Source organism: Trachemys scripta, chromosome 6 (genome assembly GCF_013100865.1).
Source record: "Trachemys scripta elegans isolate TJP31775 chromosome 6, CAS_Tse_1.0, whole genome shotgun sequence".
Taxonomy (NCBI): Eukaryota; Metazoa; Chordata; order Testudines; family Emydidae; genus Trachemys; species Trachemys scripta.
This window is the reverse complement of record NC_048303.1, coordinates 43,938,450-43,956,754: the sequence shown is the minus strand read 5'-3', so window position 1 is coordinate 43,956,754 and position 18,305 is coordinate 43,938,450. Positions and strand designations below refer to the sequence as shown.

Here is an 18,305-nt window from a genome sequence, read left to right as displayed (position 1 = left end):
AACACTGTAAATTTTTATCTTCAGATGAAGTCTTATCAGTTTGTAGGATGGTAGAGGGTGGGAAACTGGGCTCTTTTAGGGTGCTCACTAACATGACAGTTCTTTTCAGGTTGGCAGTCAGTACTGATATTGTAATGTACAAGATTTCAAAAAAGCCATTCCTTTTGCTAGACAGTATCCCAGTGATGCTGGACATGGCAGCAACATAAATCATAGCGTCAGCAACATAAATACCCCCTTTTCTAGTGTTTTGTTGATATAACAGAACCTGCACATGCTGTGGGACTCTGTGTGTCAGAAATGAAAAATAAAGGTGTTTTAGTTTGTCTTTATTTTAGACAGCCTCCTCTGCAGCCAGCTAGGGGCAAAGGAGCACTTATAATCACAAAGGTCCCAAAGTAATCTCTAACATCTTCAGTATTTTTGGGCAGTAAGTAAACCCTTCAAACCTTACCATTAGCATTTTAAAATATTTTATTTGGCTTTATAAATAAAATAAAATCGTAAATGCCAAAGATGGAGTTTCATATGCACTGAATGTCATTGGTTTATTAGTCAGGCCAAGTTTTCCTATACAATACTATATGCAGCAAGTTCCCACTTCTGATAAATTGGTCATGGCTGATTGAGACTCGTCTACTACACAACCCAGAAATGTCTGAAATTCTTCAATAATCCATACTGTGAAGGATCAAAGCTATATTTTTATATTCATTTATTCAATACTATGATTAATTTAAAACTTTCATAAGTATCAGCTTCTGAATTGTATTAACTATTGCCAACAGCCACTGTTGCCATTTTTATGGATGTTGGTTTCTAGCTGTTTTTAACTCTGCATGACATTGCTGTCCCCTTGTAACAGAGTATTACTGGTCACTCCTAGTTTCTCTCCATTCTGTCAGATAGTTTTACAAACATAAACAGGCACCAAATTAAGCTTTTTAATTCTTATTTCATATATGCTACTTAAGAAAGAGAGGTTTTTTGGCATCTATATCACATCTTTGGTCAAGAACAAATCACAATAACTTCTTCAATCTATTTGTCTAAAAATAAATACAAAAATTTAAGAATTTTAAAAATCTAATGACCCAAATTTTCAGCTCTTTTCCCCTATAAAATATATTGAAACCCCCGTAAGTCTTCCATATCAGAATTTTCTTTCAAAAAAGAATGCTACATAATTTTTCAACTTATGCACCTGGTTTACCTCTGAGAAATTCGTCTTTAACTGTCTTCAGATTTAGTAGGGAAATATGGTTATAAACAAACATGATTCTCAGAAGTAAGTCTACAAAGCTTTTGTTTTACTGTTTCCTTTAATGAGCTGCTGTTGCTATTTTAAATAATCATGGTTTTAATTCGTGACTAGCTTAAAGGGGTTTCCATCTCTGTTTTTATATGTGCATAAGATACTAGTGAATCATTAGATATGACATTATGCTAGTAATGCAGGTGGGGGGAAAACAATTTTTTTTGTATTAAGACCATATCTGGAAATGCAGATTAAATTGTGTGACTGGGGGTGTGGGAGGCAACATAAATTCAAGTAATTAAAGGTCATTTGAGTGTGAGAATAACCTACCTATAGTTTGTAGAATATGAAATCATCAGAATTAACAAAGAGGAAAAAAATTAATTAAAATGAAGAGAAATGCCTTTTGATAATTTTACATGGATTTTAGCCCTTGCTTAATTGATATTACAATGAAAATAACTAAGTCTGCTCCCGGAGGATTTAAATGTAATGACTTGTTTTTCTTCTATATATTATATAATGCTGTTTTCATTATTTTTTTCAAATATTTCTTCTGTTGTTATTTGAACTCCTCACCTTCTACCTTTCCCACTGGTGCCTTACATTTTATACAAACCAGTTTGACCAGCCCAACTCACTGAACTAGGATATGTGCTATGCATTGCTATGTGGAAAAGCTTAATTTGATTCCACGTCATGGTCTTTCAGTCTTCAAACAAATTGGCTGGGAGCAAACCAGAAGGAAGCGGGAAAATCTCATGTTACTCAGTAGTTATCCTTTTAGCAAATAAGTTGCAGTATGAGAGCTCAACTAGGTGAGAGGGGAGAGACCTTTAGTTTTTTTTAAAAAGTAGTTCTGTAAACAATAAATACAACGTGTATATTTGTGGAATATTATGCGTACTTGCATTTATATGTATAAATATAACATACTTTTTCCACTTTCACTTTTTTGCCATCTGTTACTTACCTCTTTTCCCCCACAGAACAGGTTGGAGCAAAAACAAGCTTTCTTCGTCAAGTGCTTGCTCATATTGATTCCAATTAGGTATGCGCGCGCCACATGCACAGTCGTCGGAAAGTTTTCCCCTAGCAGCACCCATTGGGTCAGCTGTCGAGCCCCCTGGAGTGGCCCCTCTATGGCGCTCAGTATATGACCCTGCCAACCCAGCGCCTCCTGAGTTCCTTCTTACCACCAGTGATGGTCGTTGGAACTGGGGTGATTTGCTTAGCAAGTTCTCCTCTCGTTCTCCTAGCTTTCAGTTTGTTGTAGTTTTAGTGTTAGTAGTTTTAGCTGTTGGTTGTGTGGGTTTCCCCTCCACCCTGACTGCCTATCTCCCCTTGGGGACTCGGGGCATGCCTCGGTCCCAAGGGTTCAAACCCTGCAAGTCCTGCAATAAGCCGATGATAACTGGTCATCCCCACAACACTTGTCTAAAGTGTCTGGGGGAGGCACACCAGGCTGATAGGTGCAGGATTTGTAAAGGGTTTTGCCCTAGAACAAAAAAGGAGTGGGACTTCCATTTAAAACAGCTCCTTATGGAGGTGGTTCTGAGATCGCAATCCACCTGAGTGCGGCAAGACTTGACACCGAGTTAATCGGTGTGGAGCGCTCCGGCATCCGTGGCAGAAGCAGCACCGCTGCTCCCAAAGCCGGCAGGAACTGTCCAGCACCAATCCCATTCCCTGGTGCCACAGGAGCAGCACTGGAAGTAGGGTAGGACTGAATCTCCGACTTTGAGACCCACTCCTTCAGAGTTGGCCAATGGGGTGTGCCCCAGGGAGGAGGGCCCAGTGCCAGAACCTTTGGAGCCAGCACTGTCGACTTCGGTCCCGCAAAGGGTACCATTGAGTCCGGTGCCATTGGACTCCCAAAAGCCATATGGTGGAAGAAGTGGGGCTGCCATCCATCCTGACACCTTTGCCATGACCACACCGCAGTCTCCAGCCCTCTGGGACAAGCCCTCAGCGCCAACAAAGGCGGAAAGCCAGCGATGTTGCGTCCACCTGCATCTCCCTGGCACTGCTCGCCAACAACACGGAGACACCGCTCTGAGTTGTGGCACCAATCCATCCCTCAGCACCACTCTGAGTCGTGGCACCAGTCGTATTCACGACACCGGTCTGACTCGTGGCACCAGTCACCATCCTGGTACCAATCCCCGACGCGACGGAGGTCCCGTTCTCGGCACCAGTCACCACGGCACCAATCGAGGTCTCGGCACCACCAGTCGTCACGGCGCCACTCCCAGTCCTGGCATCGATCCCGATCCAGCCACTGCTCCCCATCCTCGCAGCACTGCTCACCAGCACAGCTCCGCTTGGCACAGCCATGGGCATCAAGATCCTGGTCTTGGAGTTCGGGTTTGGAGACCGAATCAAGATACTCACGCCGGAGCCGGCACCGGTCGGCACATAGACTTCCCAATGTGGGCACAATGCCATGGCCGGTGCAATGGCTGGGGCCAGCACAGTGGCCGGGGCCAGCACAGTGGCCCTTTTGGACCCCCTGGGCATATCACCAGGCCCAGGGTAGTTTGTCAAAGGGCTCCCGGTCAGTGCTATCCGAGCCCAGGTTGCCAGTGGCTTCAGACAGCCGCCCTGCCCCCAGGGCGCTGAGGGGACTCCGGCCTCAGTGCTTTCCCTGGAACCGACCCTCGCTCCTTCAGTGGACCTGGTGATAGTTGACCCGGAACAGGAGGCTGGGCAGGATGTCTCGATGGAGTAAGAGGTCCAGGATGACCCTGTTCCCCCACTTGAGTCATCGTCATCCTCTCCGGATTAGGCGGTGGCGGAGACTTCTACTTCAGGCCACGCCCATAGACAGTTGTGCCCACTAAGACGTGCTGCGCAAGATGGCGTGCAATATGGGTCTAGAGGCCGAGGAGGTGGCGGAACAAGAGAACCCTATGGTGGACATACTGGCCCCGAAGGTCCATCTAGAGTAGCCCTGCCACTTATCAAGGCCATCCAGGTCAACTTGAAGATCTTGTGGCAGACCTGGCCTCCATTCCCCCGACAGCCAAGGGTGTAGAAAGGTGATACTTCAACCCCTCTAAGGGGTACGAGTATTTGTATACCCACCCACAGCCCTGCTCCCTGGTGGTGTCGATGGTGAATGAACACGAGAGGCAGGGGTAGCAAGATCTCACTCCAAATCCAAGGACTCTAAAAGACTCAACCTTTTCATCAGGAAGGTCTATTCCATAGGGGGCTTACAGCTCATGATTGCTAATCAGCAGGCAATCCTGAGCAGATATAGCTTCAATTCCTGGAACTCCATGCTGAAACTTAGGGAATTGTTTCCCTTGGAGTCCAGGGAGGAGTTTGGGGCTATTGTTGAGGAGGGCAAACCAGTAGAACGGACCTCTTTGCAGGCCTCCCTTGACACTGAGGACTTTGCCGTCTGCACCCTTTCCTCAGGGATAGCCATGAGGAGGAGTTCATGGCTACAGGCATCTGGCTTACCCCCAGAAGGGCAGCAAACTCTGCAGGACCTGCCGTTCGACGGGGCAGGCCTGTTCGTGGAGCAAACAGACTCCAGGCTGCACAGCCTAAAAGACTCCTGGGCTATGATGAAGTTGTTGGGTATGCACATACCGGCAACCCAACGCAAACACTTCAGGCTGCAACAACGCCCTTCTCCTCCTCAGCGGAGGCAGGATTTCTCTAGAAGGAGGGGCAGAAATGGCAGGCGCAAGCCTTCCCATCCTCCGCCCGGGCAGGGCCATGGCCTGACTAAGCCATCATCGGGCTCAAAGCAGGCATTTTGAAGGTGTGCCCAAGGATGGTCCATCTGCCACAACGCCAGATCCTTCCCCTTGTTTCTTGAATCATCTGTCCCACTTCCACTGTGCTTGGTCCCAAATAACATCGGACCGCTGGGTTCTTTGCACGGTAGAAGTGGGATATTCTCTCCAATTCTGCTCCTCCCTTCCCTCCCATCCCTCTTCAGGCACCCTTCTCACGAGCAACTCCTTATCCAGGAGATGCAGGCACTCCTTGCCGCAGGGGCAGTGGAGGAGGTGCCTCAGGAGCTAAGGGGCAAGGGATTCTATTCCCAATATTTCCTAATCCCCAAAGCCAAAGGGGGTCTCAGACCCATTCTAGACCTGCAGGCCTCAACAGATTCATGGTGAATCTGAAGTTCTGCATGGTCTCCCTGAACTCCATAATTCCTTCTCTGGATTGGGGAGATTGGTATGCCACCCTCAATCTCAAGGACGTGTATTTTCATATATCCATACGTCCTGCTCACAGATGATACCTCAGGTTTGTGGTCAATCACAACCATGTCCAGTTTAAGGTTCTCCCCTTCGGCCTGTCCACAGCCCCTCAGGTGTTCACCAAGTGCATGTTAGTTGTTGCCGCCTTCCTTCGGCAGAGACAGGTGCAGGTGTATCCATATCTCAATGACTGGCTGCTCTGGGGGCACTCCAGGGACCAGGTAGAAGCGCAGATACGCATCATGACGTCCATGTTCAATAGGTTGGGCCTTCTTCTCAACAAGAGCAAGTCAACTCTTATACCAACTCAAAGGGTAGAGTTTATTGAGGCAATACTGGACTCGGGTCGTGCCAGAGCATTCCTGCCAGAGGCCCATATTCTAATGCTCTCGGACTTCATACAAAGTCTCAGATGGTACCCTACCACCACAGCAAGGGCCTGCCTGAGACTACTTGGTCACATGGCATCTTGTATGTACATGGTACAGCATGCCAGGATGTGTCTTAGATCTCTCCAGATTTGGCTCAAGTCAGCATTCCGCCCGGGATGCGACAGTCTGGACTCGGTGGTGACTCTTCCAGGTCACGTCCTCCAGTCCCTGCACTGGTGGCTCAACCAACCAGACGTGTGCAAAGGATTCCCCTTCCACAGACCTCAGCCCTCCCTGTCCCTGGTAACAGATGCATCATCACTGGGGTGGGGAGCACACTTGGGGGACCTTCAGACTCAGGGCCTCTGGTCTCAAGACGAGCTCTCACTCCACATCAACATCAAGGAGTTCAGAGCAGTTCGGCTAGCGTGCCAAACCTTCCAGGCCTGCTTGATGTGTCAGTGTGTGTGAGTCTTGACTGACAACACAACTGTGATATTTTACATAAACAAGCAGGGTGGGGCCTATTCCTCTCCTCTCGGGAAGCCCTCCAGCTGTCGGAGTTCTGCATAGCCCACTCTATCCACTTGGAGGCGACATATCTCTCAAGATCACAGAACAAGCTGGCGGACTACCTCAGCAGATCGTTCCGCAACCACAAGTAGTCCATCTGGCCGGATGTCATTCTCACCATCTTCCAGAGGTGGGGAACTCCCCATATCAATCTCTTTGTCACTCAGAGCAACAGGAAGTGCCCTGAGGTTCTGCTTCTTCCGGAACCACAGCCAGGGATCTCTTGTGGACACCTTCCTCCTCCATGGTCGGATCATCTCATGTATGTGTTCCCACCGCTTCCTCTCATGCACAAGGTCCTACTCAAAGTCCACAGGGACAAGGCGGCAGTCATCCTGGTGGTTCCAGCGTGGCCATGACAACACTGGTGCACCACGCTCCTGGACCTCTCGGTAGACACCCTGATCACGCTGCCACTAATCCCGCACCTGATTAGCCAAGATCACAGTCGCCTTTGTCACCCAGACCTCCAGTCTCTCCACCTCACGGCCTGGAAGCTTCATGGCTAACCCCCATGGAGCTCCTGTGCTAGGAGGTGGTCAGGGAAATTCTGCTTGGTAGCAGGAAACCCTCCAGTAGGGCCACCTATCGGGCAAAATGGAAGTGGTTTGCGATCTGGTGCTCCCAGGGCCGTTCTCCACTGTTGCAGGCCCCCATTCCTGTCCTCCTGGACCTGCTGAAGCTCAAGCAGCCAAGGTCTGGCTGCTTCGTCCATCAAGGTGCAGGTATATCCTGGCAGCCCTCTCTGCATTCCACCCGGGAACAGCCGGGCGGTTCGTCTTCACCAACCCCACGGTAGGCCGCTTCCTCAAGGGCCTGGAGCATCCGTATCCAACTGATCCCTGCATGGGACCTCAACTGATGGGGCCCCCGTTTGAACCGTTGGCAACTTGCTCACTTCTGTATCTATCATGGAAGGTTGTTTTTCTGGTTCCCATTACTTCGGCAAGGAGGGTTTTGGAGCTCAAGGCCCTCACTTCTGACCCTCCATACGCTGTTTTCTAAGGATAAGGTGCAGCTCAGGCCTCATCCGTCTTTCCTTCCAAAGGTGGTGTCCCAATTTCACTCTAACCAGGACATTTTCCTTCCTGTGTTTTACCCTAAACCCTATGCAAACAGCCAAGAGCAACATCTACACTCTCTGGACATTAGATAGGCGCTCGGCTTTTATATGGACCGCTCAAGGCCGTTCCGGAAGTTGAACCAATTATTCATGGTGGTAGAACAGGAGAACGGGTGGGCAAACTACGTCCTGTGGGCTGGATCCGGCCCCTCAGGGCTTTGGATCCGGCCCGCGGGATTGCTACACTCCATGGCGCCGTGGGCCCCGCACCACTCTAGGAAGCAGTCAGCACCATGTCCCTGCGGCCCCTGAGGGAGCGGGGAGGGGGCAGAGGGCTCCGCACACTGCTCTTGCCTGTGGGTACCTTCCCCAAAGCTCCCATTGGCCCAGAATGGGGAACCGAGGCTAATGGGAGCTTTGGGGGAGGTACCCCCAGGCAAGGGCAGCGCGCTCAGCCCTCTGCCCCCACTCCCGCAGGGGCCGCAGAGACATGGTGCCAGCCGCTTCCTGGAGTGGCGCGGGTCCATGGACAGGGCAGGCAGGGAGCCTGCCCTGGCCCCAGTGCATGCCGCTGCCACCTCGGAGCCACTCAAGGTAAGTGGCGCTGGGTTGGAGTCCTCACCCCTCCTGCACCCCAACCCCCACCGCACCCCGCCTGCACCCCAACCCTTTCCCTGAGCCCCTGCTGCACCTTGTACCCCTCCTGCACCCCAAGCCCCTGCCCTGAACCCCTTCCCGCACTCCGCACCCCTCCCTGCACCACTGCCCTGAGCCCCTCCCATATTGTGCACCCCATCCTGCACCCCAACCCCCTTCCCTGAGCCCCCTCGTATACCCCACATCCCTCTGCCCCAACTCCTTGCCCCAAACCCCTTCCTGCACACCACATCCTCTCCCACACCCCACACTCCCTCCCACACCCCAACCCCCTGCCCCAGCCCTACATTCATGGCCCTGCATGAAATTTCCCCACCCAGATGTGGACCTGGGGCCAAAAAGTTTGCCCACCTCTGTAGTAGAATTATAGAAGATTAGGGTTGGAAGAGACCTCTGGAGGTCATCTAGTCCAACCCCCTGCTCAAAGCAGAACCAACACCAACTAAATCATCCCAGCCAAGGCTTTGACAAGCCAGGCCTTAAAAACCTCTAGGATGGAGATTCCACCACCTCCATAAGTAACCCATTCCAGTGCTTCAGCACCCTCCTAGTGAAATAGTTTTTCCTAATATCCAACCTAGACCTCTCCCACTGCAACTTGAGACCATTGCTTCTTGTTCTGTCATCTGCCACCGCTGAGAACAGCCTAGCTCCATCCTCTATGGAACCCCCCTTCAGATAGTTGAAGGCTGCTATCAAATCCCCCCTCATTCTTCTCTTCTGTAGACTAAATAACACCAGTTCCCTCAGCCTCTCCTCGTAAGTCATGTGCTTCAGCCCCCTAATCATTTTATTTGCCCTCCGCTGGACTCTCTCCAATTTGTCCACATCTCTTCTCCAGTGGGGGGACCAAAACTGGACGCAATACTCCAGGTGTGGCCTCACCAGTGCCAAATAGAGGGGAATAATCACTTCCCTCGGTCTGCTTGCAATGCTCCTACTAATACAGCCCAATATGCCTTTGGCCTTCTTGGCAACGAAGGTACACTGCTGATTCATATCCAGCTTCTCGTTCACTGTAGTCCCCAGGTCCTTTTCTGTAGAACTGCCGCTTAGCCAGTCGGTCCCCAGCCTGTAGCAGTGCATGGGATTCTTCCTTCCTAAGTGTAGGACTCTGCAATTGTCCTTGTTGAACCTCATTAGATTTTTTTTGGCCCAATCCTCCAATTTGTCTAGGTCACTCTGGACCCTATCCCTACCCTCCAGCATATCTACCTCTCCCCCCAGTTTAGTGTCATCTGCGAGCTTGCTGAGGGTGCAATTTAATCCCATTATCCAGATCATTAATAAAGATGTTGAACAAAACCGGCCCGTAGCAGACCATATGAAAGGTCTCCTGATCTTGTTGCAGAGGATCTCATCGTGAATTACCTCCCGCATCTGCACCTGCTACGAATTGGCCAACGTTCCACCCCCGGCTCTCATGGCCCATTCCACGAGGGCGCAGGCCTCATCAACAGCGTTCCTGGCCCAGGAGCCAATCCAAGAAATCTGAAGGGTGGCGACATGGTCATCGGTGCACACATTTGCCGTTCACTACGCTATAACCCAGCATGCTAGAGACGATGTAGCCTTCGGCAGAGCAGTGCTCCAGTCTGTCGTTCCATAACTCCGACCCCACCTCCGAGGTAGGGCTTGGAGTCACCTAACTAGAATCGATATGAGCAAGCACTCGAAGAAGAAAAAAACATTACTCACTTTCTCACAACTATTGTTCTTCGAGATGTGTTGCTCATATCCATTCCAGACCCACTCGCCTTCCCCTCTGTCAGAGTAACCGGCAAGAAGGAACTGAGGAGGCGCTGGGTCAGCAGGGTCATCTATTGAGCGCCATAGAGGTGCCACTCCAGCGGGCTCCACAGCCGACCCAATGGGTGCTGCTAAGGGAAATCTTTCCGACGACTGTGCACGTGGCATGCGCACACCTAAGTAGAATGGATATGAGCAACACATCTCGAAGAACAACAGTTACGAGGAGGTGAGTAACCATTTTTTCTTCTCTTAGTATGTGACAAGGGTTTTCTTTTACGATTGTTTGGCCTGTGGCACCTTGGCCAATCTAATATATTTTTGTAATTTCTGTGTTTGTGTACATTTTATACACTTTTGTACAGGCTGACAAACTTGCGCTGGAGCTAGAGCAGAGCCGTGATCTCAGCTGTACTATTGTACACATTGACATGGATGCCTTTTATGCAGCAGTAGAAATGAGAGACAACCCAGAGGTGAAGGAAAAACCCATAGCAGTGGGATCGATGAGTATGCTGGTACGGTCAAATGTCAAACTGATACAAAGACTAAATTACATAAAGATTCGGTGACAGGAACATTAGAAATGCATACAATAATAACACAGATGGCGAAAATGTTTGTTTTCTTACTGTGTAAATTTGGATTTTACATTTCAAAGAACCAGGTAGTTTGCAAAATTTTAAGTTGTGAAGAGGTAACAGAAAGGAAAAAGTTTTCTATTAAGCATATAAGCTCTTGGCCTGGCCATTCAATTAAAGGTGGAGAATTGCATGTTGGGGCCTGTACTCTTTGTGCTGTATCTTAATTTTGATATTTAGAGCCATCTTAGGCTTGATTGTAGAGCTCTGTGGAGCACACTTTGGTTGGCAAAATTAGAAGGCCTCATACCAATCTAATGTTTAGCTCCTACGTGAAATCAAATGTATTGATTTGTTGTTGATTAAAATGTGAAAGGATGTACTAATTGAGACAGATCCTTAGCCTTAAACTACTTAGATTCAAATTATTTTAAATACATAAAATGAGACCTGCATTTTGAAATCTTTTTTTCCTCGACTGTTCATTATTAGCTAGGGTTGCCAACTTTCTAATGGCAGAAAACCAAACACCCTTGTTACGCCCCTTCTCCGAGGCCCCGTCCCCCACTCACTCCATCCAACCTCCCTCTCTCGCTCGCTCTTCCCCCTCCCTCGCTCAGTAGCTCATTTTCACCGGGCTGGGGCAGGGAGTTGGGGTGCAGAAGGTGGTGAAGGCTCTGGGGTGGGGCTGAGGATGAGGGGCTTGGAGTGGAGATGAGGATATGGGCTGTGGGCTGGGGTGCAAACTCCTGGGTGAGGCCAGAAATGAGAGGTTCAGGTGCGGGAGAGGGCTCCGGGCTGGGGGTTGGGATAAAGGAGGGGGTGTGGGCTCCCAGAGGGTGTTTGGGTGCAGGAGGGGGTTAAGGGCTGGGGCAAGGGAGTTGGGGTGCAGAAGGTGGTGTGGGCTCCGGGAGGCAGCTTGGGTGTGGGAGGGAGCCCAGGGCTGGGGAAGGGGGCCCAGGGCTGGGGCAGGAGGTTGAGGTGCGGGAGGTGGTGCGGGCTCCGGGAGAGAGTTTGGGTGCAGGAGGGGGCTCAGGACTGGGGCAGTGGGTTGGGGTGCGGGCTCCGGGCAATGTTTACTTCCAGCAACTCACGGGAAGCAGCCGGCACGTCCCTCTGGCTCCTAGGCACAGGGACGGCCAGGGATCTCAGTGCGCTCCCCCTGTCTGCAGGCGCCGCCCCTGCTGCTCCCATTTGGTGTGGTTCCTGGCCAATGGGAGCTGCGGAGCCAGTGCTTAGGGCGGGGACAGTGCGCAGAGCCTCCATGGCTGGCCCTAAGCCTAGGAGCAGGATGGACATGTGGCCACTTCAGGGAGCTGCTCGGAGATACGTAGGGAGCCTGCCAGCCCCGCACCAACTGTACTTTTAACGGCTTGGTCAGCAGTGTTGACCGGAGCTGCCAAGGTCCCTTTTTGACTGGGCATTCCGGTCGGAAACAGGACACCTGGCAACCTCATTATTGGCAGAGTCCCATCGATTTAAGCATGAAATGAAAATTACATTAAAGCATCCAAGAAAGCCTTTAGAATTTATTTATATACCGGTGGATTTTGTCTGATTCTAAAAATTATGCTGATGTGGATTATGATTAGTTTGATTGGCACGTATTGGGCCAAGATGGGGCTGGTTTATATCAAATTCAGTCAATGGAGTTGCATGGGGAATAAATCAACCTAGAATTTGATCCATTGTATATAGTATGCTATAGAAGTGAAAAACGTATAGAATTATCATTACTTTAGAGATATTATCCATTTTAACAGATTTTTGGTGGCATTTTTATTTTTTCTGCTCTAATAAAGTTGAGGGTGCTCAGCACCTTGTAAGATTAAACCTATAGGCTCTGAATAGAGCAGAAGTGGTAGTAACTTAACCTTTCTTTAGTTTGTTTATTTCTTCCTCTGAAACTAGTCCTGGGAAATAACTCAATCTCCAGATATGTCTCCCCCACATAGCCTCACAGCATGTCATGTCTCAGTCTGTTTCCCATATTTCAGTGAGCCCTACTGCTCCTCAGAGTATACTAAAGGTGGAGGCCTTCAGTTAATAAAAAATCAAGCATACTGGACTTTTATTAACTTTTAAAATTAATATTGTCTTAGATGACCAGATATACAAGCAAGTCTTTAGTTTCAATTTTTTTGTTATTAATATTGGAATTAGCCTCCAAAGCAAGAAAGAGGAGTATAGTTTAAAGGGCATGTGAAAGGTACTGGATTGCCAGGAGACTGATGTCCTTTAGCCCTGGAACAAGAATGGCATAGACAACAGCCATACAAGCTTCCACAAGCTGTTCAGCCAGTGTGACTCACCCCTCTTCTAGAGAGACCACCTTTTGGGGGCAAATGGGAACAGTGTCTATGGCCTACTCAATACTGTGCTCTTTGCTAACAAATGCTGGTTAGTGCTTCTCTAAGCAGATCTGCAAAAACTGAAAACACTTCAGTTAAATAAATATAAATATAATATAATATATGGAGATATCCTATCTCCTAGAACTGGAAGGGACCTTGAAAGGTCATCAAGTCCAGCCCCCTGCCTTCACTAGCAGGACCAGGTGCTAATTTTGCCCCAGATCCCTAAGCGGCCCCCTCAAGGATTGAACTCAGAACCCTGGGTTTAGCAGGCCAATGCTCAAACCACTGAGCTATCCTGCCCCCCCCCCCACTGTTTATCAATTAACAAATTGACTTAATTTGAACCCGCAAACTAGAGATAAAACTGTCCAGTTACCAGTCCCTAAAATCATGTAGTTCTCATAATGCAAATAAATTACAAGCTATGGAACATAACATACTGAATCTAGAATGGAACTGGTTACTGCAGTTTGATAGATGTTCTGTGACAAGAGCATTGTCTCTATATCTTTTTACTTCAGTCTTTAAAATTGCTGCATGTATTAAAACTCACAAGTATGCTGTAGGATATGGTTATTTAACTCTATATCTATTTTTTTCCCTGCTAAGTCCACTTCAAATTATCATGCAAGGAGATTTGGGGTACGTGCAGCCATGCCTGGATTTATTGCTAAGAAACTATGCCCACATCTTACTATAGTGCCATTAAACTTCAAAAAGTATGAAGAAGTGAGTAAAGAGGTAAGTAATCAACGAGAACATCTCTCAAGCCAATAGCAGTACATACTTTTGTTTTAGATTTTAAGACAACACTAAATCAAAACTTGTATATAAGATTTAAAAAAAGTTAATTTAAAGGTTAAATTTTCAAGACATGGCTTTGAATGTAAATTAAATGCAGCATTTAAATTAACATTCTGTGGCAGTAGGGACAAATTCATCCATAATCTGGTTCCATATAGACTTAAGATAATAGAGGTTTTCAAAATTATGTAATGAACAGATGATGTTGTTATGTTGGTAAATTCAAAACCATAGCACATAATCTAATAATTAGGGAACTAGGAGTAAATAGGGCGAGCAAAGAGAATTTCTTCATACCATAATAACCATATGGAATACTAATTACCTGGGAGAGCTATTGAATCAAAGAGCATTAATTACCTCTACATTTGTTTCCAGAGAATGAATGGACTGAGGAGTAAAGTGGAAAAAATTAAGGAGGGAGGAAAGGTGATTAGTGTTTCTTGTCCCTAGAAAAGTAAGGTACATTCCTTTCCATTAAGGAAAAAAAAATTATGCATGTAATTAATACATTATGATGAATACTGTATATATTTAAATACTTTGTGTTCTCTTAAGATTTAAATAAATTGGTTTAGATTATAATCTTAAAGCTTCACATGAGAGAGTTGCAAATGATCAGTTTGAATTAACATCCATAGAAATATTTAGAATACATATAACTTTGTATGAAGAAAGATGAAATATATTCTGTAGCTGTTGAGGCAAATTAATTGTTGGCGTAAATCCATTAATTTCAGCTGAGTTACAACAGGGATGAATTTGACCCAAGATCTACAAAAAATAGTGGGTTTTTTTCACTTTACAAGATTACTGGTAAACTAAACACTTACGTTAATTCCATTTGATGTTCTTCAGTTCCATTTTCTGAATAGAATGTATATTATATAAATATAAAGAAGAACAGGAGTACTTGTGGCACCTTAGAGACTAACAAATTTATTAGAGCATAAGCTTTTGTGGACTACAGCCCACTTCTTCGGATGCATCCGAAGAAGTGGGCTGAAAGCTTATGCTCTAATAAATTTGTTAGTCTCTAAGGTGCCACAAGTACTCCTGTTCTTCTTTTTGCGGATACAGACTAACACGGCTGCTACTCTGAAACCTGTCATTATATAAATATGTGGTTTTGAGAATGAATCAGACTTGTTTATGATGTAATCAGGACCTCAGGATATGGATGTAGTCTTGTATTACAGTTTGTCTTGTGAATAAGGGTAAAATAGTTGAAGATTTGTATATATTTTTATGTTCCTTTTGTTATTGGCGCTTCAGATATTATTTCCATTAAGGGAGCATTTGATAAAATGAGGCCAGACTTCCCCATATACAAATTGTTGCACCTTCCATCGATTCCAAAGAGTAGGAGGAAGGAGGCAGCGTTGTTCCCATTTTACAGATGAAGAACTGAGGCACAGCAAGATTAATTAGCTTGTCCATGGTCTCAGTGGCAGAGCCAGGAACTTAATCTAGATCTCCTGAGTGCCAGTCCAGAGCCTGAAATCTGATGTGGAGGGATCACTCTAGTGGTAATAGTATGGGTCAGTCTCCAGACCCATTTAGGGCCTAATGTTATATCCACTGAAGTCAATGGCAAATCTTCCATTGACTTCAGTGATGCAGGATTAGGTCCTTAGGCCTTGGCTCCTTCCTGAAAATTTCCATTTCCTCTCATTTGTTGTGGTTGTTCTCATTATATTTATACCATTTTTACTCAGATCTGGATTGAAAATAGCAAACTGATTTCACATTAGCGATCAAAACTTGTTGGGAAGGCTATGTTTTAGTCACTTTCAAGAAGAGGAAGAACCCATGACTATCCTTGAAGATTTAAATCACAAAATTTTACTAAAAGTTCTCAAGTATTTTATAGTGAAAATGAAGCATTTAAAACTACAAAAATAGGTGTCAGAATTTTATTTTGAGCATTTACTCTAAGATTTGCATATCATAAGACCCTCAAAAGAATATTTAAACAAGAGATGACTACTGTGAGTGGTTTGGGGAGATGAAGATCTGATGGACATAAATGGGTTTTAAGGTCCATTAAGTAAATTTCTTTACTACAAAGAAATGTCACTATCAGATTGAAAAAGTAGTACTTTTACACACCACTTGTGTAAGAAGCGGCTTATTTTACATGTTAGTGTAGTCAGAGCAATGAATTATAATTTCTTAGGTGTAAGAAACCACACAACTTTTCTGTATTTTATCAAAAGAATTGCAGTATGTAAATTAACTAAAATGAGCTGTATGATTATTGGTAGGGCTATAACTAGCACTAAGCATTGCCCATTGTCCTCAACAACTACACTAAAATATCCTCAAGCTGTCAGCTACATCAATTTATTTTTCCTATGGTCTTCTCTTAGGCAACCAGTTTTCCGTACATTGAATTAAATGTATTATATCCTTCAGATATCAATGCAAATCACAGCACAGCATGAAAAACTGAATCAGACCACATACGCATCCCAAGTTTCTGATAAACTTACAAGCCTCTAGAACTTTTTTCACATGGTTACCACAGTGCCATGGGGACCTAATGATGTGAGAGTGTATAGCCACTTAAACATATATCTCACAGCTACCTCTTCAGTAAAATGCACATTGCTCAGAGAGCCTGATCTTTGTTTTGGTATGTAATACTGACATATTGCTGCTTTTAAATGAGAAACAGAAGTTTTATAAATTTGCCATATCAATACATTATTTATTTCATAAATACTTAGAGTAATGGTACTGATTGTCTGATCAAAATGGATGTGCAAAGTGTGCGTGTTATTGCAAAAGTATCAACTTCATTTTAATACACACCAACATGTTTTGCTATTGCAGCACAACTTTAAACTTTCTTTTCCTGTTTATCAAGGTTAGAGAAATACTGGCTGAATATGATCCTAGTTTTATGCCCATTGGCCTAGATGAAGCCTACTTGAACATAACGGAGTACTTAGAGGAAAGACAGAACTGGCCTGAAGATAAAAGAAGTTACTTCATCAAAAGAGAAAACATTGCAAAAAATGGTAACCAAATTACTAAATATTATAGATATTAGCATACTAAATTGGAAATTATTATATATGAAAATTATGATGTATGGCTCCGTAATCAGTTATGAAATGTAAACAAATCTCTTCCCTATTAGAGAGGATCCTGACTCTTTGAATAAGTATTTTATAGCAAACGGCAATCAGCACCATGGTATGTAAGCCCTAACTTCACTTTAGAAGTGTCAGAAATCGTGTTACAAAGGCAATGCACCTGAGCTCCATTAAAGTGCATTACAAGAATAAAAATACATAAGAAACGAACTCTTCAAAAATAAAGAATGATTAAAACATGATTACATCAGTTCTTGCTATTGGAATGTGGAAAGGCAGAAATTCCCACAGAGGGATCCACCATTGGGGATATTAAAAAGTTTTGTAGGCAAAGTCTTGTGCCAGTTATTGACTTTATGCGCAGACAAACATCTCTCACATTTCTATCATCTATCAAGAAGGCCATTGAGGAGATAAACAAGAATACACCTTTCAGTTCTATTGAAAAACACTGGCCCATCTTCTATCAGAACAGAGATGTAACAAAATAGGCATTATAAACATGTCGCATTTTGGCAAGTATGCACTTAGGCATGTCTATCGTCAAAATAACACCGTTTTTGCTTAAATGAACAGGCTTCTTTTTTTTTTTTAATACCATTTGCAAACCCTCAGGACATGTAATTCTCAGTGAAGTCAATTGTGGTTCTGTATGTTGAAGGCATGTAGAGTCAGACCTCGAGAATCATAAAAATGAAGGACTGGAAGGGAGGGACCCCAATAGGTCATTTAGTCCAGTCTCCTGCACTGAGGCAGGACTAAGTATTATCTAAACCATCTCTGACAAGGTATTTGTCTAACCCGTTCTTTAAAAATCTCCAGTGACAGAGACTCCACAACCTTCCTAGGTAATTTGTTCCAGTGCTTAACTAATCTTACAGTTAGTTTTTCTATGTCTAACCTAAATCTCAATTGCTGCAATTTAATCCCATTACTTCTTGTCCTGTCCTCAATGAATAACAGTTTATCACCGGAAAGAGGTGGAAAAGGGGTGGAATGGGGATAGAGAGGGGGCAGAGTGGGGTGGGCTGGGGCCAGGTCACTTGCTGCTGCCAGTGCCAGGCCCCCCACTAGACCCCCAGGCTATCCTGGGCCCTGCGTCCCCGTGAAGCGCAGGGCCGCCCAAAGTGCGGGGCCTGGGGCTGTTGTCCCAGTCCATCTTATGGATGGGATGGCTCTGATTGGATCCGTTCTGGGCACCACCAAAAATTATACAAACGTGGCGCCCATGTTTGTAACCCCTCACAGCTTGGTATCATCTGCAAACTTTATAAGTGTACTCTCTATGCTATTATCCAAATCATTTATGAAGATATTGAATAGAACTGGACCCAGTGCGGGAGCCCATTCTATGCCTTTCCAGACTGATTTTGAACTATTGATAACTACTCTCTGAGTACGGTTTTCCAGCCAGTGTAAGGTGAACTTATAGTAGGTTCATCTGGGCTATATTTCTTTAGTTTCTTTATGAGAAGGTCATGGGAGGTGGTATCAGAAGCCTTAATAGAGTCAATATATATGAACTTTACTGCTGCACCCCTATCCACAAGGCTTGTCAC

The 18,305-nt window shown here is 45.7% G+C and overlaps 1 protein-coding gene across 3 annotated transcripts in view; it reads left to right on the top strand.

The window, feature by feature from the left end:
- The window catches only part of POLK (DNA polymerase kappa), a 59,275-nt gene that overhangs the window by 19,469 nt on the left and 21,501 nt on the right, over positions 1-18,305 (top strand). For 2 of the 3 annotated variants that reach the window (XM_034773930.1, XM_034773931.1), the window contains exons 4-6: positions 10,266-10,418; positions 13,448-13,579; positions 16,515-16,668. In XM_034773930.1, the coding sequence (XP_034629821.1) occupies positions 10,266-10,418; positions 13,448-13,579; positions 16,515-16,668 (439 nt within the window). Of the gene's footprint in view, positions 1-10,077; positions 10,130-10,265; positions 10,419-13,447; positions 13,580-16,514; positions 16,669-18,305 lie in introns of those variants that run through there. The other variant, XM_034773932.1, reaches the window with a different exon arrangement.